Genomic DNA, 20,965 nt, shown 5'->3' with positions numbered 1-20,965 from the left:
TTTTGTGTTCAGACATAATGACCTTTCTAGACCCTGAGAAGCTCATCTGCACAAACAAGGATGGTTTTAGGAAACAGCGGTCATGCGAGACACAGCTGGCCCTCTTTGCGGATGATATACAACAGGCTCTAGATACCGGCTCCCAGGTTGATGCCACATTTCTCGACTTTCGAAAGGCGTTCGACTCAGTTCCGCACTGTCGCTTGCTACGAAAAGTGCGCGCTTACGGTCTATCCAGTGGCATATGCGGTTGGATAGAAAGTTTTCTAACAGACAGGGAGCAGTATGTCGTCCTGAACGGGGTAACTTCAACAGAAACAAGAGTAACTTCAGGTGTGCGCCAGGGCAGCGAAATAGGTCCTCTGCTTTTTACGATTTACATAAACGATCTGGTTGATGGTATTGACAGCGGCCTTAGACTATTTGCCGATGATGCTGTAGTCTACAGGAAAGTAGTATCACACGAAAGTTGTGAAAAAATCAATGAGGATTTGCAGAAAATAAATGCGCGGTGTAATGACTGGCAGTTATCTCTCAATATTAGGAAGTGTAACCCACTGTGTATAAGAAGGCGAAAATCCCAATTAATGTACGAGTACAAAATAAATGCCCAATCTTTGGAAGCGATAACGTCCGTCAAGTATCTGGGTGTGGCTATTCGAAATGATCTCGAACGTAATGATCAGATTACACAAGTAACGGGTAAGGCGAACTCTAGACTGCGGTTTATTGGTAGAATCCTGAAGCGAAGCAGTCCTTCAACAAATAGCTTACAATACGTTAGTTCGTCCAGTCTTAGGGTGTTGTTCGTCTGTATGGGACCCTTACCAGTTGGGTCTGATTCAAGAAATTGAGAAGGTCCAGAAGGTCCAAAGAAGAGCGGCAAGATTCGTGACTGGTACATTTAGCCATCGCGAGATCGTTACAAATCTCATATAAAGTTTGAAGTGGGACACACTTGCAGATAGACGACGCGCTAAACAGAAGCGGCTGCTCACTAAATTCCGAAATCCAATCTTCACCGAGGATGTAGAGCATATATTATTACCACTAACTTTTAAATGGCGTAATGATCATGATTCAAAGATAAGGGAAATAAGAGCTCGTACTGAGGCGTTCAGACAGTCGTTTTTCCCTCGTGCGATCCGCGAGTGGAACAGAGAGGGGGAAATATGACTTTGGCGCGAATTGTGCCCTCAGCGACACAGCGCTTGGTGGCTAGCGGAGTATATATGTAGATGTAGATTTCCTGAGGCTGTAACTTTCTTTACCCATCGCCCAACTGTATTCATTATCAACTGCAGCATCGCCATACACTGCACACAAACGTTTATTGATGTTCACCACGATTTCTTTTACTGCACACAATAATTCAGTAACAGCAAGCTGCTTGTAAAGTAAGTCGTATGTAGACGCCATTTTGACGCTGTACTGCGGCTTTGCGATCGGCTAGAACGGTTCGAAACAAACATCAGATGTGAAGCACCAATAAGGACGTTTGTCTATGTACATTAAGAACTTTTTCTTTAAAAAAAAAAAAGTGGGGCATTACTTACTGAACAACCGTCGTACATCTCAAATGTGGTTTCTGTAGTTTCTTTAAGCTTATGAATTTTCTCTTGAAGTCAGTCTTAAAGAAAACAAGTGGCAAGCACACAGAAAGGGTAAGGTGCCGTCCAGTGTTTGGAGCGGGCTCAGTTCACACAGATTACTCCCTGCATACAAGCTACCACGCTGTGTGCTGTGGTCTTTTATACGTAGGCTACTACGCCCCCGCGCTCACCAATGGAGGGCCTCGCGATGACGACGGGCAGTTCGTGCAGGTGCTGCTCCACCAGCACCTCGGCCAGCCGCTTGGTGAACGTGTACGTGTTGGGATGCGGGTGGATCAGCCTGCAACAGGGCGAGCGCCAGCTCACAAGCGCTGCACCGTGGGCGGGCTCTGCTGCAACTTATTCGCTACAGAAGAATTTCTATTACTCTAATTTATAACGTGTGGTGGACATTTAATAATAATGATAATAATAACAAAAAAAAACATAAATGTTCAGCATGTAGCCCTATTTACAAATAATTTTGCGATGTGAATGTAAAATGACTCGAATGTGAATGTAAAATGACTCGAATGTGAATGTAAAATGACTCGAATGTGAATATAAAATGACTCGTTCCACATCATTACGATTTACCGTTCAAACGAAACAGTCTGCTGTTTCTTAACACTTTCTCTGAATGCCGTTTCAATCTTTACTGTCATTATACCTTCTGTTTGTGTTCATGTGAAACGAGGCTCCGAAAGTGCTAAACTAATTCGATTACTGGCGTTGTTTATGTCTGCTATTACTACTACTGTTAGCATTCACTATTATTATTATTTACGATAATGTAGGAAGGTGAAGAAAGGAATTAAAATTTGTGCTACGGCCATGACTCGAACCCGGGTCATCTGGCTAATTAGGCATAAATGCTAACCATTACATCACCGCAGCACTATAGTGAACAATGCTGCACGAACTACTCAAGCCGAATGCCCTCCCCAGCACAAACTTCAATCCATATCACCAGCTTATTTTCCTGCTAAATTGTCACTATTGCCAGGTCTCTCCAGCCATGAAATAGCATTGGACGTAGTGGTACAGGACTTCCCCATTACGTCCAACGCTGAGGTGTTATTCCAATGCCAGAGAGCCCTTGCAATAGTGACAATGTAGGGGGAAAATAAGCTGTAGATACGGACTGAAGTTTGTGCTGGGGAGGGCATTCGGCTTGAGTAGTTCGTGCAGCATTGTTGACCACAGTGCTCAACCAGCGCGGTAGCTCAGCATGTTCGGTCAGAGGGTGACTTGCTGCCTGTAACAAAAAAACTGAGTAAAGGAATCAATTTCTTGTGACGTCGTCCCAGATCAAACGCAACGAACAATACCAAAAAAGTTAAAAAACAGGGCTGTGGTGGGGGTTGTGGTGCTGTATCGGTCAGCATTTCTGCCTGGTAAGCAAGACGACCTGGGTTCGAGTCCCGGCCGTGCCACAAATTTTAATTCCTTTTCTCAGCTTCCGCCATTAGCGTAGATAAAGATGAGACTTAAATGTCACAGTTGAAATTTAATTATAAGATTATTATTATTATTATTGTTGGTAATTATAACTAACCTCATAGTAATATCTCAAACACACATAAGCAAACCACAAGTACGCACAGAAAATGCGAATGTTTTGTAACAGTTTTTAGTGTGTTTAGTTGCTGGTTTGATGTAGGGTAGGTCATGAAAGAGTATGCTCAGAGTAAATAAAACAATACAAAATAACTATAAAAGAGTAAACATAAAACTCTTTTCACTAAATAACCACAAGCACTTTGAATCAGCTGCAGCCTGAATTTACTGCAAATTGCATGCTGCGACGTATTATTTTACACATCAATTGCATCACCATCTTTTCTAAAATATTTACAGAATTCTACAAATACTTACTTTCCTTCTCAAATACACGTGTTTTTTATCCAACAAACACACAGACTTAGAAAATGACATTCTGAAACTACAATATTAAAGTAAGAACAACTCTAGCTATGCGGCAACGATGCAGTTTACTTCCGACACGTCCATGTTGATGATACGTCGAGCAGTGGCTGAAGGAAATAGAATCATACATCGGTTAATATAACGTTAACAAACTAAATAAACTAATGAGACGTTCTCTACTGATGATCGACTCTCACCGCTGAGAGATAATTTCCTTTTTTTATTTATTGCATTTTCGTGCTCACAAAGAAGGGCAGTACGCATAAGTAAGGTATCTTCGGTCTTACAGATATTGATTACAAGTATCTTGAATGGAAATACACAAAAGATGATGCAATGTTTGAATTTTGTCAAACTGAATCGAGCGATTTTGTTGTGGCGGTGGGCGTTAGCGATAGGGGGTTGGAGCTGGCGTTGCAGTGCTGCTGTTGGTGCTTGTGTTGTAGCTCAACTGAAAATCGGCTTCAGTGGCGTGATTACCAGCTCCAGCTATACAACCTGGACGAAATGGCGTGGAATCGTGGGACAGAAAAAGGAGGCGGCACATGGGTAGAGTGCTGGGCAGTTTGTGTGGGTTCGAAAAGTGAGTTTGTCAAGGATGTATTTCGAGTGCTGGATTAGTGGAATAGGATTTGTCTCTGCTTATGATTCGGGCGTAAGGGAGGGAAGCAGTGCTGTCCAGGGTGAGATGGGGGTGGGGGCTGGCATTATACAGCGGTATCCAGTCGGCAGAAAGCGAAATGCCGCTAGTTGTGGCACTACTTTTCTGTGGTATCAAGGTGAAATACAGGAACGGACTGGCAGTGTATTGTAATTTATTGGAGAGCGTTGACTCGCACAAATGGAAGTATTCTTTGGAGAACTGTGGTAATGGATGAGGAACATAATGAACCGTCTGAGAATAGTTATGTATCAATAGGGCAAATAAGAACTGTTAATGCATGTTTGATGTGGGGACATTTAGTTTTGTATTTATAGGAGTAGGCTATGAGGATAGGCTGCAGGGGTTACGCAGATGTGGGAATTGTTGAATCAGACTTTGGCTCAGGAGGTGATTGACTTCGTAGTGAGGACGTGTGTGAGGGTTTTACGGTCTCGGTTCAGGCGTTTGAAGCACCGGTATTATTGGGATTGTTAGTTAAATTACCCTTCAAAAAGCCGTTTACATAGCATGTACACTGAAGCTCCAAAAATTACTGGTGTAGGCATGCGCATTCATATACAGAGATGTGTAAACATGCAGAATACGGCGCTGCGGTCGGCAACGCCTATATAAGACAACACGTGTCTGGCGCAGTTGTCACATTGGTTAGTGCTGCTACAATAACAGGTTATCAAGATTTAAGAGAGTTTGAACGTGGTGTTGTAATCGGCGTACGAGCGATGGGACACAGCATCTCCGAGGTAGCGATGAAGTGGGGATTTTCCCGTACGACCGTTTCACAAATACTCGACATCGCTGCGCCCCGAAAAAGATCATGCGAGAACGGGACCAACGACAACTGACGAGAGTCGTTCAACGTGACAGAAGTGCAACATTTGCGCACATTCCTGCAGATTTCAATGCTGGACCATCAGAGGTGTCAGGGTGCGAACGATTCAACGAAATATCATTGATCTACATCTACATCTACATTTATACTCCGCAAGCCACCCAACGGTGTGTGGCGGAGGGCACTTTACGTGCCACTGTCATTACCTCCCTTTCCTGTTCCAGTCGCGTATGGTTCGCGGGAAGAACGACTGTCTGAAAGCCTCCGTGCGCGCTCTAATCTCTCTAATTTTGCATTCGTGATCTCCTCGGGAGGTATAAGTAGGGGGAAGCAATATATTCGATACCTCATCCAGAAACGCACCCTCTCGAAACCTGGCGAGCAAGCTACACCGCGATGCAGAGCGCCTCTCTTGCGGAGTCTGCCACTTGAGTTTGTTAAACATCTCCGTAACGGTATCACGGTTACCATATAACCCTGTGACGAAACGCGCCGCTCTTCTTTCGGAGCCGAAAGCCCACTCGTATACCCTTGATGCACGACACAAAGCATTACGGTTCGCCTGGGGCCGTCAACAACGACATTGGAGTATTGATGACTGGAAACATGTTGCGTGGTCGGACGAGTTTCGTTTCAAACTGTATCGAGCGGATGGACGTGTACGCGTATGGAGACAACGTCTTGAATCCGTGGACCTGCATGTCAGCAGTGGACTTTTCAAGCTGGTGGAGGCTCTGTAATGGTGTGGAGCGTGTGCAGTTGGAGTGAAATGAGACCCTTGATACGTCTAGAGACGACTCTCACAGGTGACACGTACGTAAGGATCCTGTATGATCACCTGCATCCATTGTTGTTCATTGTGCATTCAGACGGACTTGGGCAATTCCAGCAGCACAATGCGACACCCCACACATGCAGAATTGCTACAGAGTGGGTCCAGGAACACTCTTCTGAGTCTAAATACTTCCGTTGGCCACCAAACTCCCAAGGCATCAACATTATTGAGCATATCTGGGATGCCTTGCAACGTGCTGTTCAGATGAGATCTCCACCGTGTCGTAGTCTTACGGATTTATGGACAGCCCTGCAAGATTCATTATGTCAATTCCCTCTAATAGTAGTCCAAACATTAGTCGAGTCTATGCCACATCATGTCGCGGCACTTCTTCGTGTTGGCGTGGGTCCTACAAAATATTACGCAGATGTACTAGTTCCTTTGATTCTTGAGTGTAAGAGAGATCATTTCTTTGCTGGTATAACGATTGTCTTCGTTGGAGTCTCGGATAGTATGCCTCCAGCTTGTATATCCTCAACTCTACAACAGCAAAATCTTTTATATGCGTTCGGATACTTGACGATGGGTATCTGTGCGTTATCGAAAAGCATCGTTAATAGACCGGCCGCTGGTGGCCGAGCGGTTCTGGCGCTACAGTCTGGAACCGCGCGACCGCTACGGTCGCAGGTTCGAATCCTGCCTCGGGCATGGATGTGTGTGTTGTCCTTAGGTTAGTTAGGTTTAAGTAGTTCTAAGTTCTAAGGGACTTATGACCTCAGCAGTTGAGTCCCATAGTGCTCAGAGCCATTTGAACCATCGTTAATAAACATCTGCAAATAACAACACATACAACGTCCGCATCCCCATGTTAAGCCACTAGGTCGCAGACGACGTAAAAGGTATACAACAGCACGTTTCGCGTCTGTTCACCGAAGGACAAAGAGGGAAAATAGGGTCACTGGCTAGAGGAGAGAAACTGCACGGTCATCAGGTACAATGACTCAGCGAACTGGCGAAGAAAAGTCCGTCAAAGAACTGCGCCGCGCATCTACAAAAAAGATGGCGTGACGGCGCAAGGGTCGGGAGGGAAGAGTAGGGAACGGGGCTACTGCCGCGAACTTCATTTGTAGTCGCTGCCCCAAGCCGAAGCTTCTAGCAGACGATGTACACATCCACACAATTAGCGTCCTACTGAAAAACCAGATCCTTTGCAATCAAATTCACTGCTCTAGCAGTGATAGGTGTCATTTGAGTATCAATCTATTGTACAAGAATGTCATATCTTTCCTCTCGAGCTGTTACATGTGAGCGAGCAGCGATGTTGTAAGCTGTATTGCAGGGTTAGGTTATCTTCTTTGGTGCGTAGGCTCAGTAGCAGATAGTGGATAGCTGTGTTGAAGTGAGGAAGCAGTTGTAATGTTACGCTTGAAATGTAAAGTCTCAATTTATCGATAACTTTAATTAAGCTGATAATGTAATGGTAACTGATGTGAGAAGGCGGAAGTGTAATGGAATCTTTACTTACGTGAAGAGGACTTATAAGGTAATTTCTTTGAAGTCACTCCTTTATTATTGCAGCCTCATTTTTCACCTACCTTTCTCTTACAGTTGTTAATTGATCACGGTTTTTTCAAAAGTAGAAGAGGAACCTAGTGTGTTCCGAAACTACTTCGATTTGCAACTAACAGAGAACTCATTGCGCCTCACGAGTGTCTCTGTGTAGGTACAGTAATTTGGAGCTGTAGCATAGTGGCGCGCAAGGCAGAGCAGTACTGCAACGCATTATCCAGATTTGCGCAGAACAGAGGTAAGGACTAAATATTTTGATGTTTTTTTATTCAATCAGGGCCAACTTATGTCATTCAGAGACAGTTAGATTTTTCTGTGTTGTGTATCAGTTTTAGTTCTGGGATCTGGGATCAGTTTTGCAAAACTATGTCAAAGTTCATTATCCAGGCAGTTTATACTGTTCAAAATTCTTGCAGTCATATTATTACTTTACCTGTATTAAAGGCTTGCATTCAATCAGGGCCAACTTATGTCATTCAGAGACAGTTAGATTCTTCTGTGTTGTGTATCAGTTTTAGTTCTGGGATCTGGGATCAGTTTTGCAAAACTACGTCAAAGTTCATTATCCAGGCAGTTTATACTGTTCAAAATTCTTGCAGTCATATTATTACTTTACCTGTATTAAAGGCTTGCATTCTAATTACGACAGTTTAATTATCTATTACGATGCATCATTACTTCTGCGCAGCTCTTATTATTCAGCCGGCCGTTGTGGAAGAGCGGTTCTAGGCGCTTCAGTCTGGAACCGCGCGACCGCTACGTTCGCTGGTTCGAATCCTGCATCGGGCATGGATGTGTGTGATGTCTTTAGGTTAGTTAGGTTTAAGGGCACTGATGACCTCAGATGTTAAGTCCCATAGTGCTCAGAGCCATCTTTTCTTATTATTCGAAACAGAGCATAGCAGTCATATTTTAATTATTTAAAGAGAACTTTCAACATTACCTACGATATAAGATGAATAATTGCACAGTATAGTTCCTCTCATCAAAACCACCTGTTTTACTGTCATAGATGCATTTGCGATGTTTGTTGTTGCACTGTCCGGCATATAGTAACCATAGATATTTCAGTTATTTATCATTTCTCTCCCCCCATGAACCATAGACCTTGCCGTTGGTGGGGAGGCTTGCGTGCCTCAGCGATACAGATGGCCGTACCGTAGGTGCAACCACAACGGAGGGGTATCTGTTGAGAGGCCAGACAAACGTGTCGTTCCTGAAGAGGGGCAGCAGCCTTTTCAGTAGTTGCAGGGGCAACAGTCTGGATGATTGACTGATCTGGCCCTGTAACACTAACCAAAACAGCCTTGCCGTGCTGGTACTGCGAACGACTGAAAGCAAGGGGAAACCACAGCCGTAATTTTTCCCGAGGGCACGTAGCTTTACTGTATGGTTAAATGATGATGGCGTCCTCTTGGGTAAAATATTCCGGAGGTAAAATAGTCCCCCATTCGGATCTCCGGGCGGGGACTACTCAAGAGGACGTCGTTATCAGGAGAAAGAAAACTGGCATTCTACGGATCGGAGCGTGGAATGTCGGATCCCTTAATCTGGCAGGTAGGTTAGAAAATTTAAAAAGGGAAATGGATAGGTTGAAGTTAGATATAGTGGGAATTAGTGAAGTTCGGTGGCAGGAGGAACAAGACTTTTGGTCAGGTGAATACAGAGTTATAAATACAAAATCGAATAGGGGTAATGCAGGAGTAGGTTTAATAATGAATAAAAAAAATATGGGTGCGGGTAAGCTACTACCAACAGCATAGTGAACGCATTACTGTGGCCAAGATAGACACGAAGCCCATGCCTACTACAGTAGTACAAGTTTATGTGCCAACTAGCTCTGCAGATGATGAAGAAATTGATGAAATGTATGATGAGATAAAAGAAATTATTCAGGTAGTGAAGGGAGACGAAAATTTAATAGTCATGGGTGACTGGAATTCGAGAGTAGGAAAAGGGAGAGAAGGAAACATAGTGGGTTAATATGGATTGGGGGAGAGAAATGAAAGAGGAAGCCGTCTGGTAGAATTTTGCACGGAGCATAACTTAATCATAGCTAACACTTGGTTCAAGAATCATAAGAGAAGGTTTTATATATGGAAGAATCCTGGAGATACTAGAATGTATCAGATAGATTATATAATGCTAAGACAGAGATTTAGGAACCAGGTTTTAAATTGTAAGACATTTCCAAGGGCAGATGTGGACTCTGACCACAATCTATTGGTTATGAACTGTAGATTAAAACTGAAGAAACTGCAAAAAGGCGGGAATTTAAGGAAATGGGACCTGGATAAACTGACTAAACCTGAGGTTGTACAGAGTTACAGGGAGAGCAAGAGGGAACAATTGACAGGAATGGGGGGAATAAATACAGCAGAAAAAGAATGGGTAGCTCTGAGGGATGAAGTAGTGAAGGCAGCAGAGGATCAAGTAGATAAAAAGATGAGGGCTAATAGAAATCCTTGGGTAACAGAAGAAATATTGAATTTAATTGATGAAAGCAGAAAATATAAAAACGCAGTAAATGAAGCAGGCAAAAGGGAATACAAACGTCTCAAAAATGAGATCGACAGGAAGTGCAAAATGGCTAAGCAGGGATGGCTAGAGGACAAATGTAAGGATGTAGAGGCTTATCTCACAAGGGGTAAGATAGATACTGCCTACAAGAAAATTAAAGAGACCTTTGGAGAAAAGATAGCCACTTGTATGAATATCAAGAGCTCAGACGGAAACCCAGTTCTAAGCAAAGAAGGGAAAGCAGAAAGGTGGAAGGAGTATATAGAGGGTCTATACAAGGGCGATGTACTTGAGGACAATATTATGGAAATTGAAGAGGATGTAGATGAAGATGAAATGGGAGATACGATACTGCGTGAAGCGTTTGACAGAGCACTGAAAGACATGAGTCGAAACAAGGCCCCGGGAGTAGACAACATTCCATTGGAACTACTGACGACCTTGGGAGAGCCAGTCCTGACAAAACCCTACCATCTGGTGAGCAAGATGTATGAGACAGGGAAATACCCTCAGACTTCAAGAAGAATATAATAATTCCAATCCCAAAGAAAGTAGGTGTTGACAAATGTGAAAATTACCGAACAACCAGTTTAATAAGTCACAGCTGCAAAATACTAACGCGAATTCTTTACAGACGAATGGAAAAACTAGTAGAAGCCGACCTCGGCGAAGATCAGTTTGGATTCCGTAGAAATGTTGGAACACGTGAGGCAATATTGACCCTACGACTTATCATAGAAAATAGATTAAGGAAAGACAAACCTACATTTCTAGCGTTTGTAGACTTAGAGAAAGCTTTTGAAAATGTTGACTGGAATACTCTCTTTCAAATTCTAAAGATGGCAGGGGTAAAATACAGGGAGCGAAAGGCTATTTACAATTTGTACAGAAACCAGATGGCAGTTATAAGAGTCGAGGGACACGAAAGGGAAGCAGTGGTTGGGAAGGGAGTGAGACAGGGTTGTAGCCTCAATCTGTATATTGAGCAAGCAGTGAAGGAAACAAAAGAAAAATTCGGAGTAGGTACTAAAGTCCATGGAGAAGAAATAAAAACGTTGAGGTTCACCGATGACATTGTAATTCTGTCAGAGACAGCAAAGGACTTGGAAGAGCAGTTGAACGGAATGGATAGTGTCTTGAAAGGAGGATATAAGATGAACATCAACAAAAACAAAACGAGGATAATGGAATGTAGTCGAATTAAGTCGGGTGATGCTGAGGGAATTAGATTAGGAAATGAGACACTTAAAGTAGTAAAGGAGTTTTGCTATTTGGGGAGCAAAATAACTGATGATGGTCGAAGTAGAGAGGATACAAAATGTAGACTGGCAATGGCAAGGAAAGCGTTTCTGAAGAAGAGAAATTTGTTAACATCGAGTATAGGCTTAAGTGTCAGGAAGCCGTTTCTGAAAGTATTTGTATGGAGTGTAGCCATGCATGGAAGTGAAACATGGACGACAAATAGTTTGGACAAGAAGAGAATAGAAGCTTTCGAAATGTGGTGCTACAGAAGAATGCTGAAGATTAGATGGATAGATCACATGACTAATGAGGAGGTATTGAATAGGATTGGGGAGAAGAGAAGTTTGTGGCACAACTTGATTATAAGAAGGGATCGGTTGGTAGGACATATTCTGAGGCATCAAGGGATGACCAAATTAGTATTGGAGGGCAGCGTGGAGGGTAAAAATCGTAGAGGGAGACGAAGACATGAATACACTACGCAGATTCAGAAGGATGTAGGTTGCAGTAAGTACTGGGAGATGAAGAAGCTTGCACAGGATAGAGTAGCATGAAGAGCTGGATCAAACCAGTCTCAGGACTAAAGACAACAACAACATCCTTTCTGTGACGTAACTGATAACCCAGTGCCCCAGTAGGCTGGTACAGGGGCAGAAGGCGGAATCCCTATTGAAAATATTTAGGGGGAACTTGCCATTCCGGCATATGCCTGACAACCAAGGGAAGCCTCGCAATAACCTTTCTCATTAGTGGGGGATAGGACTATTTTAATTAACTTCTGGGTCGATGTTACCTCTCGCTACAGACAACAATTAAAATCTGATGTTACATATTACACTCAAACACTTCTATATTTATTTACATTAGTGCAGTGTCTGTATTTGATAGCGTTCCTTTAGTTCGATGCAATGTTCCTTCAGATATGCATGCATGACCGAAGGGACAGACACTGCACAAAATCGACAGCCGTATTCGCAATTTACGAATGCATTTCGTGCTTTAATACGGCTTTCGGTTTTCGGCAGTGTCTGTTCCTTCGGGCATGCATACAACGAATTATAGAAACACTGTTAAATACAGACACTGCAGTAATGTATTTCAAGCCACAGCCAAGGCAATCCTGTGCGGCTGGTCCCGGCGGAGGTTCGAGACCTCCCTCGGACATGGGTGTGTGTGTTTGTCCTTAGGATAATTTAGGTTAAGTGGTGTGTAAGCTTAGGGACTGATGACCTTAGCAGTTAAGTCCCATAAGACTTCACACACATTTGGACATGTTTCCAAGGCAATCTCACGAGAAATATAAATAAGTCTCTCCCTGTGTGGGAGTCACATCACTGTACGAGGGTTGAGGGAAGCAAACGCTGGCACATATGGAGATTGGGGTCAGTCCTGGACACATGCCCGGATAGGCAAAGTTTTTATGGTGACCGCCGGCGACAAGCAGGAAATCCGTGTTCGAAACCCGGTCAAGCACAATTTTTCATTTGTTTCCGGCAAATTGTTTGGCTGACGTGGTACCGTTTCCGCAAATTGCGAATACATTTCATGACTTTTATATGTCTCGATCGCAGTACCTATTTTCTTAAAATGCCTTAAGCGTTTAGCAATCGCCATTTTCAAAGGCTACAAAAACACATACACTTGTGATGGTAATACCACAATACGTACATTTACACACTGAAACAGAGAACTCACCGTAAATACATAATTTAATTCGTGCGTAATAAGCCAAATGGATATATCGAATACGGATATAAAGTATCTAGTCAACGAGTTTGTTTGCATGGCCATCCTCCGCAGCAAGTACAGATATATTTGTCTTATAGAGCAAGACAAGACCATTTTATATTTATGAAACAGATATAGACAAAAGTAGTTTACAAATTCAAATGGTTCAAATGGCTCTGAGCACTATGGGACTTAACATCTGAGGTCATCAGTCGCCTAGAACCTAGAACTACTTAAACCTAACCAACCTAAGGACATCACACACATCCGTGCCCGAGGCCGGATTCGAGCCTGCGACGTAGCAGTCGCGCGGTTCCGGACTGAAACGCCTAGAACCGCTCGACCACCGCGACCGGCGTCAACATTCAGTGATGACGAGCAAGTGCAAACTTATTTCATAATACGGTGATAATATGAAGGAAGAACATTTTCGATCAGCTGCAAGGAACATAAAAACGCATTCAGATTAAGTAATTATAAGAAATCAGCAACTGCGAGTCGTATACACGAAATAGGCAGCTCCCTCAGGGAACAGAGGAAGACCTGGTAATCTTATGCATAGAAGCGAAAGGGAAAAAAGTCGACTTGCTAGAATAATTGGAGATAGTCATTCATGAAAATGAACTAGCAATACTCTGAATGCAGAAGTGAAAGACATCGAAATGGGATTTCTTGGCTTTGTAGAATCATTTTTGTGGCAGACACATGAGTATTAATTTGTAATATCTCTATAAGGAATAATTAGAAGCCGACGATCATAGGCTTAGGAAACAACCAGGCGTCCACTAGAGCAGTGTTATGGCTGAGGCAGTATGCGCAGTCGTACGGTATTACCGCGGACATGTCAGTTCACAACAACCCGCGCAGCTCAACAGAAGTACCAACTTGTCAGTCGCGGAGCCCAAGGCAGAGCAGTAGGACCCGGCGGGAACTGCCTTCGGTGTGAGTTAGGACTGCCACCGACAGATGTCGACGAATTTGCTGTAAGACGAGGAACCACAGTCAAATGTTTTTTCCATTCTGTTTTACCTTCAGAGCGCAGCAATTAATACTATTGGTAGATTTTTTTGATGTAGCTTCGTAAGAAATGTTTAACAATCTGGTAATGAGAGCACTGTATCTCGAAACGCGTTGTTGAGCTGGGTGTAAGACAAAAATTGGTTGAATTATTACTGTAAAATCTGATATGCACGAAAGTTTTTAAATATGTAATGTATTCCCTATTTTTTTCGTTTCGACTACAAGAGCGGATTGTTTAAGATCTGGCCTACTGCAGCGACACGGTTCTATCCAGTCATTATGCCAAGAGGTTAATAGTGGAGCAGCAATGTTCCAAATGTGCCCGCTGTGTCAACTGTTTATTTATTCGTGTACTGATATAAGCATTTATTTCACCTGCATTCATTTCAGGACGATAAAAAACGCCTGTGAATTCACGTACGCTGATAAATACAGCCGTGTAAAATCAGAAAAAAGAGCGTTTTAGGATCAGTCTCTCCATCGTACACAGACTGCAGTAGCAAAGTTACAGTGCTGATGAACAGCGACGATAATTGATATGGTCAGCCGATGCACTGGCGTCCCTTGTAATCTTCCAAGTTTGTGCACAGCTGAATGAGCAGGTGCTACTCACACACTAGTCTGAAGTGCTAAACTGCGCATCGGTTTCGACGGACGTCCTTCCAGTGTCCCGCCTAGTTGATTCTCTGCGAAAAACCACGCGGCACACTTCCCAGCAACGTGCCGAAGCGTCATGCGCTGATCTGCGCCTGCGTACGGCGGTTCTCGGTTCCGAAGCAAGGCCGCAGACATACCTCGCTTTATACGTGAGCACCCTCCATGTGGCGCATGTTACTTGTTCGATGACGTGACTTTATCTATTATACAGTATGAACAATAGATACTATCCATGTGACTCGCGTTTATTGGTGGGCCTTCCGGCTGACACTGGTTAATTACACCAAGAAAGACAACAGTTGATGTTCTGTACACTATTTACGGTTTCCCAGGTTCGACACTATACAGGGTGTTACAAAAAGGTACGGCCAAACTTTCAGGAAACATTCCTCACACACAAAGAAAGAAAATATGTTATGTGGACATGTGCCCGGAAACGCTTACTTTCCATGTTAGAGCTCATTTTATTACTTCTCTTCAAATCACATTAATCATGGAATGGAAACACACAGCAACAGAACGTAACAGCGTGACTTCAAACACTTTGTTACGGGAAATGTTCAAAATGTCCTCCGTTAGCGAGGATACATGCATCCACCCTCCGTCGCATGGAATCCCTGATGCGCTGATGCAGGCCTGGAGAATGGCGTATTGCATCACAGCCGTCCACAATACGAGCACGAAGAGTCTCTACATTTGGTACCGGGGTTGCGTAGAGATGAGCTTTCAAATGCCCCGATGAATGAAAGTCAAGAGGGTTGAGGTCAGGAGAGCGTGGAGGCCATGGAATTGGTCCGCCTCTACCAATCCATCGGTCACCGAATCTGTTGTTGAGAAGCGTACGAACACTTCGACTGAAATGTACAGGAGCTCCATCGTGCATGAACCAAATGTAGTGTCGTACTTGTAAAGGCACATGTTCTAGCAGCACAGGTAGAGTATCCCGTATGAAATCATGAGAACGTGCTCCACTGAGCGTAGGTGGAAGAACATGGGGCCCAATCGAGACATCACCAACAGTGCCCGCCCAAACGTTCACAGAAAATCTGTGTTGATGACGTGATTGCACAATTGCGTGCGGATTCTCGTCAGCCCACACATTTTGATTGTGAAAATTTACAATTTGATCACGTTGGAATGAAGCCTCATCCGTAAAGAGAACATTTGCACTGAAATCAGGATTGACACATTGTTGGATGAACCATTCGCAGAAGTGTACCTGTGGGGGCCAATCAGCTGCTGATAGTGCCTGCACACGCTGTACATGGTACGGAAACAACTGGTTCTCCCGTAGCACTCTCCATACAGTGACGCGGTCAACGTTAGCTTGTACAGCAGCAACTTCTCTGAGGGTGACATTAGGGTTATCGTCAACTGCACGAAGAATTGCCTCGTCCATTGCAGGTGTCCTCGTCGTTCTAGATCTTCCCCAGTCGCGAGTCTTAGGCTGGAATGTTCCGTGCTCCCTAAGACGCCGATCAACTGCTTCGAACGTCTTCCTGTCGGGACACCTTCGTTCTGGAAATCTGTCTCGATACAAACGTACCGCGCCACGACTATTGCCCCGTGCTAATCCATACATCAAATGGGCCTCTGCCAACTCCGCATTTGTAAACATTGCACTGACTGCAAAACCACGTTCGTGATGAACACTAACCTGTTGATGCTACGTACTGATGTGCTTGATGCTAGTACTGTAGAGCAATGAGTCGCATGTCAGCACAAGCACCGAAGTCAACATTACCTTCCTTCAATTGGGCCAACTGGCGGTGAATCGAGGAAGTACAGTACATACTGACGAAACTAAAATGAGCTCTGACATGGAAAGTAAGCATTTCCGGACACATGTCCACATAACATCTTTTCTTTATTTGTGTGTGAGAGTTTGGCCGTACCTTTTTGTAACACCCTGTATAACTACTCACATCTGGCGTATAACTTTCCTGGGTATAGTTAAGAAAAAGAGAACCACTGTTGCACCCTTCTTTTTATTCTAGTACTGTCTTTTGAAAGAAGGTTCCTGAAATGTGATCTGATATTTTCCCAGAGAAATGTTTAATATTCAGACATGTGACGGGAGCAACCATTCGGAGCACACAGCCCTAGAAAACAAGTGCATACCTGAAGAGCTGTGGGCACTTGTTCATCTTCGCTACTGTGAAACACGTCTTCCTACTGATCAAGTGCTCATAGCTCTTAAGGTATGCACTTTAGAGCCCATGTTTCCTACGTTTTTGCTTCGAATGATCGCTCCTATCATATCCCTGAGTACTGGCCGTTTCCCCGGGGACACTCCGAACACGCCGGGTCTCAACCCCACCACCACTCCGCTCCTGTCATTATTCGTGCAGCCTCCTTGGCTGGTGCTGGCGACACCGGGGAAGGCGATGCCTGGCTTTGAACTGTGGTCTCCGGTGTCCGTGATATCGCCATGTGGTGCAGACCTCACTATACGGAACGCTTTGCTTTTTCTCGGCTCAGTACATGGTTCCATGCCTGATGTAGGCTACTAAATTTAACGAGTCCTGGTCCCTACTTCAACGATCTCTTTAATTACGCAGTCCCAGAACGGGTAGAATTGCCTAAATATCTTGGTTTTGTTGTAATCTGTAGTATGGCCAGCTCTTACACTATGGTCGGGTTCCGCTGATTTGATTGTCTGGTTTCAATCAGTGTTGCATCTATATTCACGGCACCTCTATCCTTTACTGAGCCCATTAATATCAAGGCCGTATAGGATGAACGAAACACACATTGGATGATTGTGTCGTTCCAACATTCTGCTGACTTTTCTGGAGGTATTTAGGACAAAGGAGATACACGCCAGCGATTTCCGCTTTTTCTTCCTGCTGTTGTCTAGATACAACACACGCATTATCTGCTTGCTGCTATATCCATTCCTCCAGTATGTCTCCAGGTACTTCATCTCAGCTTCAAGGCTGTCTTGGTCGCAGATGACTCGCGTCCTGTGAACAGATGTGCATAAAACGCCTTCTCGCTAAGAGATGTGGCGACTCCTGGAGGCGTGGAGAGCTTACGACCTGATCCGATCAGATATCCGAAAATTCTACAAGGTTGCTGACCATACACGAGGATTTCTCCAATTGTTGTCGCCACCGTACTAATGGGGCTGCGGCATTGATCACATGCAATTTACTAACATATTATAACTATTTTGGAGGGTTCTTACATTCGAGAACATTTTATATCATACAGTAGTACATAAAATAAAATCTCTAACGTGTGATCTACAGCTTAGCTATGACACTCTACATTCCTGCCAAAATGCTGCAACATAGCAGCGTGTTCTATCCATGAGATGTTCTATGAGCAGTCCACAAAAACATTACGACTTGTAATGTCCTCTAACGGAATAACATAGACACTCTGTTCAAAAGTATCCGGACACCTGTCAATGCGCATTAATATGCGGTGTGTTCCTTTGTGCCTTTATCACGGTGATCACTGATGGGGACAGTTTGAATGAGGTGTCTCAATATCTGTGGAAGAATGTCGCCCATTCCTCCTCAAGAGCCGAAACCAGAGAAGTTAGTGATGTTGGACACTGGGATCGCCACAGGAATCGACGTTCTTGAAATGGTTCAAATGGCTCTGAGCACTATGGGACTTAACTTCTGAGGTCATCAGTCCCCTAGAACTTAAAACTACTTAAAGCTAACTAACCAAAGGACATCAGACACATCCATGCCCGAGGCAGGATTCGAACCTGCGACCGTAGCAGTCGCGCGATTCCAGACTGAAGCGCCTAGAACCGCTTGGCCACCGAGGCCGGCCGACGTTCTTACTCATCCCAAAACTGTTCCGCTGGATTCAGATCTGGACTCGGGGCAGGCCACTTCATTTCAGGAGTGTTATTTTCCACAACACACTGCCTCACAGAAGCTGCTTTGACAGGCTGCACTGTTACGCTGATACAATCATCCTCTTTGTACCGTTCCTCTACTGAACGCAGAACACGAGGATGTAAAATAAGTTCATATCCTTCCGAATTTGAAATTTCCTGAAGCGCTGTAAGGGGACCATACCTTGACTAGAAGAAACACCCCCATACCGTAACATAACCCCCTATGTACTTCGGTGTTGGCACTGCACGCGATAGCAGGTAACGTTCTCGAGGCATTTGCCGAACCGAAACCCTTCCACTGCATCGCCAGAGAGTACAGCGTGATCCGTCACTCCATTCGTTTCCAGTCGTCCAGTGTCCAGTGGCTCCGCCCCTTACACCACCTCCAACGCCCCTCAGCACTGAGTACTCAAGTGCGTGGCTTGTGAGGAGCTGCCCGACCACTGTACGACAGTCCCACGTAATAAATATGACACACAACACAGGAATGTTGTTGTTGTTGTTGTTGTTGTTGTCTGCAGTCCTGAGACTGGTTTGATGCAGCTCTTCATGCTACTCTATCCTGTGCAAGCTTCTTCATCTCCCAGTACCTGCTGCAACCTACATCCTTCTGAATCAGCTTAGTGTATTCATCTCTTGGTCTCCCTCTACGATTTTTACCCTCCACGCTGCCCTCCAATACTAAATTGGTGATCCCATGATGGCTCAGAACATGTCCTACCAACCGATCCCTTCTTCTGGCCAAGTTGTGCCACAAACTTCTCTTCTCCCCAACCCTATTCAATACTTCCTCATTAGTTATGTGATCTACCCATCTAATCTTCAGCATTCTTCTGTAGCACCACATTTCGAAAGCTTCTATTCTCTTCTTGTCCAAAGTATTTATCGTCCATGTTTCACTTCCGTACATGGCTACACTCCATACAAATACTTTAAGAAACGACTTCCTGACACTTAAATCTATACTCGATGTTAACAAATTTCTACTTTAAGTGTCTCATTTCCTAATCTAATTCCCTCAGGATCACCCGACTTAATTCGACTACATTCCATTATTCTCGTTTTGTTTTTGTTGATGTTCGTCTTATATCCTCCTTTCAAGACACTATCCATTCCGTTCAACTGCTCTTCCAAGTCCTTTGCTGTCTCTGATAGAATTACAATGTTATCGGCGGACCTCAAAGTTTTTATTTCTTCTCAATGGATTTTAATACCTACTCTGAATTTTTCTTTTGTTTCCTTCACTGCTTGCTCAATGTACAGATTGAATAACATCGGGGACAGACTACAACCCTGTCTCCCTCCCTTCCCAACCACTGCTTACCTTTCAAGCCCCTCGAGTCTTATAACTGCCATCTGCTTTCTGTACAAATTGTAAATAGCCGTTCGCTCTCTGCATTTTAGCGCTGCCACCTTCAGAATTTGAAAGAGAGTATTACAGTCAACATTGTCAAAAGCTTTCTCGAAGTCTACAAATGCTAGAAACGTATGTTTGCCCTTCCTTAATCTATTTTCTAAGATAAGTCGTAGGGTCAGTATTGCCTCACGTGTTCCAATATTTCTACGGAATCCAAACTGATGTTCCACGAGGTCGGCTTCTACTAGTTTTTCCATTCGTCTGTAAAGGAATAAGAGATGAAAAATCTGTATACGAAGGAATACGTACTAAGTCAAGTCCATAGCTACCTAAAACTTAAAATACAAATAAATTTAAGGAAACGTAGGAAATGACAAATCATAAACGGAAAATACACGGAACTTGGTAACAGAACTCAAAGGGCGACAACAGTACACTTTATAAAAAATGTGTATGAAATCTTATGGGACTTGACTGCTAAGGCCATCAGTCCCTAAGCTTACACACTATTTAACCTAAATTATCCTAAGGACAAACACACACATACCCATGCCTGTACACTTTATGTTATGTACCCTTTACACTAGTATAATTGCAGGACATGCGTGCAGGTTAATTTGCGCTCTCGCAGCAACTTACTGGGCCGTAATCGCATCCAACATTGAGTCGTCCATCCAACGAGCGGCGCGGAGTATGTCTCGAGGGTCGTACGGGCAAGGATACATCTTCTCGCCCAGTTCCTCGAGGTCGCAGTAGCAGAAAGCCGTTGACAGGTGCACCAGCACCTGCAAAGCCCCAAAAAGAAAAGAAAAATAAGAAATACTCGTGATACACCACTCGCATAATGCACATGTTGTGTACGATTGAGGTATCACGAAAAATCCAACGAGCCGCGCCAGCAGCAGCCACAGGGGGCAAAATATTCTGAAGATGGCTTGTAGATAAGCCGAAACTGGTTAATAAAGAAATATTATTGCGATCTCGACTGTTCATTTTAACTTAAATATAGCATCGAGCCGCTGCTCTCCGAACACTATGTTGTCAAAGTTTATGTACTTACTTTTTTTCCTCCACAAATAGAACCATTTTCTAATACATTTAATTTAATATTAATAAAATAAATTTAAAGAAACTGAAAAGCATAACATTAAAACATAAACTTAAAATAAATGTAAAGAAACAGAAAAACATAAAAATGAGGTTTAAACCAAAAATAGA

At 43.7% G+C, this 20,965-nt stretch overlaps 1 protein-coding gene across 2 annotated transcripts in view; it reads right to left on the bottom strand.

Annotated features, from left to right (window-relative positions):
* The window catches only part of LOC126481139 (putative fatty acyl-CoA reductase CG5065), a 469,013-nt gene that overhangs the window by 163,639 nt on the left and 284,409 nt on the right, over nt 1–20,965 (bottom strand). For both annotated transcript variants that reach the window (XM_050104690.1, XM_050104691.1), the window contains exons 4-5: nt 20,387–20,532; nt 1,784–1,893 (exon numbers count right to left, since the gene is read on the bottom strand). In XM_050104690.1, coding sequence (XP_049960647.1) covers nt 1,784–1,893; nt 20,387–20,532 — 256 coding nt within the window. The remainder of the gene's footprint in view (nt 1–1,783; nt 1,894–20,386; nt 20,533–20,965) is intronic.

This window comes from Schistocerca serialis, chromosome 5 (genome assembly GCF_023864345.2).
Source record: "Schistocerca serialis cubense isolate TAMUIC-IGC-003099 chromosome 5, iqSchSeri2.2, whole genome shotgun sequence".
NCBI classification, from domain to species: Eukaryota; Metazoa; Arthropoda; class Insecta; order Orthoptera; family Acrididae; genus Schistocerca; species Schistocerca serialis.
This window is presented reverse-complemented; position numbering and strand designations above follow the sequence as displayed.